At 42.5% G+C, this 3,732-nt stretch overlaps 1 protein-coding gene across 1 annotated transcript; it reads left to right on the top strand.

Annotated features, from left to right (window-relative positions):
• Positions 1-849: 849 nt before the first annotated feature.
• On the top strand, positions 850-2,073 carry LOC120778951 (odorant receptor 59a-like). Its single transcript, XM_040111020.1, has 2 exons — positions 850-1,583; positions 1,662-2,073. The coding sequence occupies exons 1-2, from the start codon at positions 850-852 to the stop codon at positions 2,071-2,073; spliced, it is 1,146 nt and encodes a 381-aa protein (XP_039966954.1).
• Positions 2,074-3,732: the final 1,659 nt, after the last annotated feature.

Raw genomic sequence — 3,732 nt, 5'->3', positions numbered from 1 at the left:
ACAGATCGTTCAAATCCCGACCAAAGTAAAGTCTAAATGTACTGAAACTATATGCCGTATTTCTCTATATACTACCTGTCCTCCGAACCTTGTAAAAAACCCAACAGTCTTCCGGAGATGTCACTAAACAGTTCGCTTAACTAGTAATGGAACCGACTGAGCACCAAATTGATAGCGTCGATACGTTTGTGAAAGCTCGCTTACGTGTTGCTAATATTTTGGTTACCTAACGGTTGTACATATCAACCAAAACTAGGCGAAATAGATATAAGGTAATATGTATATAAATGATCAAGATGACGAGACGAGCTAAATCCGGGTGACTGCCTGTCTGTCCGTTCACGCGTGCCAGCTGTACCTTTACTCAAAATTGAGATATCTTGCTAGTCGTACCTATTTTCGCACCAGAATTTATCACAGAACTTTCGAGGTCATAGAGATCTACTGATTGCAACTAGTGACTAGTGACTTTTAAACTACTTGTCACTTGTTCGGAATTTAAAGTAAGAAAGCAGGGGATATTGACACCAAAGACTTAACAGTGAAAAGCAATAACGCCAGCAACAGGTATAGATGAAATCGGTAATGATGAACTTGTAACGGTATTTGTTGTACTAGAACCTTACTAATGCATTTATATTCAGGGGTCGTAAGGATGTAGGTGTGCTGGTCATTAGCAGTGCAACACCGTTATTACATTGCCATTAAAAATTCAATGATTGCCTGGGCGTAACGGTATCAATTATGAAAGTAAATTACCGTTAAGCGCGCATATGTTCACAGCAATTAGCAAATTTCCAAGTATTTAAGGCAAACACTCGCCTAAATGCGGCACTAAAATCTCGCAGAATGGCCTTCGAAGACGTTAAGGGAATATTTCGAACGCATTGGACAATCTGGAAATGGATGGGTCAGGTGACCCACCCGAAGTATCCAAAAATGTACAAGGCCTATTCGATACTAGTGAATGTCATTTTCTCACTCGGTTATCCTGTGCATCTGGTGATTGGGCTGTTGCAAGAGGAGACGCTACAAGGATCTCTGCTGAATCTCACCATCTCCTTGCCATCCGTCATTTGTGTGCTGAAGTTTTACAATACTTGGCGAAACTTTGACAAAGTGCGTCATCTGGAGCAAATGTACAATACACTTTACGCGCGCATAGATCATCCCAAAGATTTGACATATTACCGCAAAGTCACCGCCCCCAACGCATCCAAAGTTATGAACGCGTTCAAGGTAATTTGTGTGGGCATGACAGTCACGGCGGAGTTGACGCAGCTATATGTGGGCTTCGTTTACGGCTGGCGCCTAATGTATCCGGGATATTTTCCATTCGATCCGCACGGCAGTACAGCCGGCTATGTGACGGCACATATATTTCAATTTATTGGCCTCCTGACGCAAATAAGTCAAAATCTGATGAGTGACACTTACGGTGCCGTGTGCCTAGCTTTGTTGGCGGGGCACACTCATTTGCTTGGCCAGCGCTTGGCACGCATCGGCTATGACAAAGGTAAAACGCAAGAGCAACATAACCAGGACTTCGTGGACTTCATTGTGGATCATAATATGCTATTGAAGTGAGCTGAAACTTCCAGCAGAATCAGTAATATTTTTCTTATAATTGCATTAAAACAATTTTCTCACTGCTATTTTAGCTGTCAGCGCACGCTGGTCGACATAATCGGTATGGGCTTGTTTGCTCTCATAATCTCCACCAGTCTACTTTTGGCCATTGTGATAATCTACCCGATGTTCTTTGTTGACAATGCTCTGGAGTACGCCTATTACGTTTTCTTTATGTTTGGCGCACTAATGGAGGTGTTCCCCACCTGTTACTACGCCACTCACTTCGAGTACGAGTTCGAAAGCTTGACCTATAAGATCTTCTCCTGCAACTGGGTGGACCAGAATCGAGCGTTCAAGAAGAATTTGATTGTGTGCCTGGAGCAGTCGTTGAAGGCGCGTCATGTCTTCGTCGGCGGCATGTTTCGCATTAATATGCAAATCTTTATCGCTATTTGCAAGGGCGCTTACTCCGTCTTTACGCTCGCTTTGAATTACAAATAATTTTGTAACGCAATTCAAATTGTGAAAATGGAAAAAGTAGAAAAACTAGAAACTAGAAATCAGAAATTAGAACATTATAGATATTAGCACCTTTTACTTTTCGGCAGTGCAATAAATGTTTAATAGCTTCAGCATTAGTTTACTAGTTCTCTTTTAAATCGTTTTATATCTTCGACTCCTCTCTGCGTTGTTGTAAAGTAAGGAGACATTGTAGTTCCAGACTTCCCATACAACTGTTCCATAGAAAGACTTCTTCAATCATTAGAAGCTTAGACGTCATTTCCAAAAAAGCAATAATAATATAAACTGCCGCCAGTGCATCAAGTAACGTGAATATTTTTCTAATTAGTTAATAATTCTATGAAAAGACGCGGCTACTAACAGAAGGTTCTAAGACAGGAGCATACTCTTGTGGTATACACAGAAGTGATCTACTGGCTGATGCCCAAAGCATACTGAAATTATGGACGGAACACTTCTCCAGCCTGATAAATGGCAGTGAAATCATAATACCAGGGGATTGGCGAACCCGATCCCCAATCGATGCCGTTAGAGGAGACGTCCCATTGCCCGACTATGAAGAAGTTCGAATATCAATTAGCCGTCTGAAGAACAACAAAGTGGCAGGGGCCGATGGATCGTCGGCCGAGCTATTCATATACGATTACAAAGAACTGATAAGGTGCATGCATCAGCTTCTTTGTATAATATGGTCAGACGAAAGCATGCCCGACGATTGGAATTTAAGTGTGCTCTGACCAATCCACAAAAAGGGAGACCCCAAATCTACGCCAATTAACCTGGGTAATGGATCCGTCAGAATCGGGAAGGACTTCTCCAAGCCGTTTGATATCAACAATCAATCTGCTGCTGAAGAAAATAATTGGAGCTGCAGAGCTTAATCGAGCAAGTAAAATTCTCAATAAGAGTGCACAGCTGCTGGCGTGCGCCGATGATATCGATATCATTGGACTCAACAACCATATCTCCTGTCATCAAATAAACTCTCGCGACTAGGCGCCCACGTCACTATTGATAGTCATAACTTCGAGATCGTAGACAATTTCGTCTATCTTGGAACGAGTATTAACACCAACAATAATGTCAGCCTCGAAATCCAATGTAGAATATCTCTTGCCAACTACGGACTGAGTAGGCAATTTAGAAGTGAAGTGCTCTCTCGCCGAACAAAGACCCAACTCTATAAGTCACTCACTATTCCCGTCCAGCTATATGGTGCAGAGACATGAAAGTTGACAACTTCTGATGAGTTGACGTTACGAGTTTTCGAGAAGTTCTGTGGAAAATTTATGGTCCTTTGCACATTGTCATCGGCGAATACCGCAGTTAATAGAACGACGAGTTGTACGAGATACACGACGCCATTGACATAGTTCAGCAAATTAAGAAGCAGCGGCTATCCCGGCTAGGTCATGTCGTCCGAATGGATAAAAACATACCAGCTCTGAGAGTATCCGACGCAGTACGCGCCAAGGAAAGCAGAGGAAGAGCTCTACTCTGTCTACCTGACTTCCCTTGGAATCTCCAATTGGCGTTGTTAACTCGGCTATAACCGCGTAAGCGTTGTCTACACCAGTAAAGAAGAAGAAGATTTAGTAAATCACGTTTTTGCTGCTTTGTGGATCAAAGGCAGAAGTT

Source organism: Bactrocera tryoni, chromosome 5 (genome assembly GCF_016617805.1).
Source record: "Bactrocera tryoni isolate S06 chromosome 5, CSIRO_BtryS06_freeze2, whole genome shotgun sequence".
Classification (NCBI taxonomy): Eukaryota; Metazoa; Arthropoda; class Insecta; order Diptera; family Tephritidae; genus Bactrocera; species Bactrocera tryoni.
Note: the sequence above shows the minus strand (reverse complement) of the source record. Positions and strands in the feature narration are given on the sequence as shown.

Excerpts from the sequence above, each read along its gene's own strand:
- LOC120778951 (XM_040111020.1), top strand. The coding sequence starts at position 850 with ATGGCCTTCGAAGACGTTAAGGGAATATTTCGAACGCATTGGACAATC. Across the intron at positions 1,584-1,661 it reads GATCATAATATGCTATTGAA|CTGTCAGCGCACGCTGGTCG; the intron begins GTGAGCTGAAAC and ends CTGCTATTTTAG.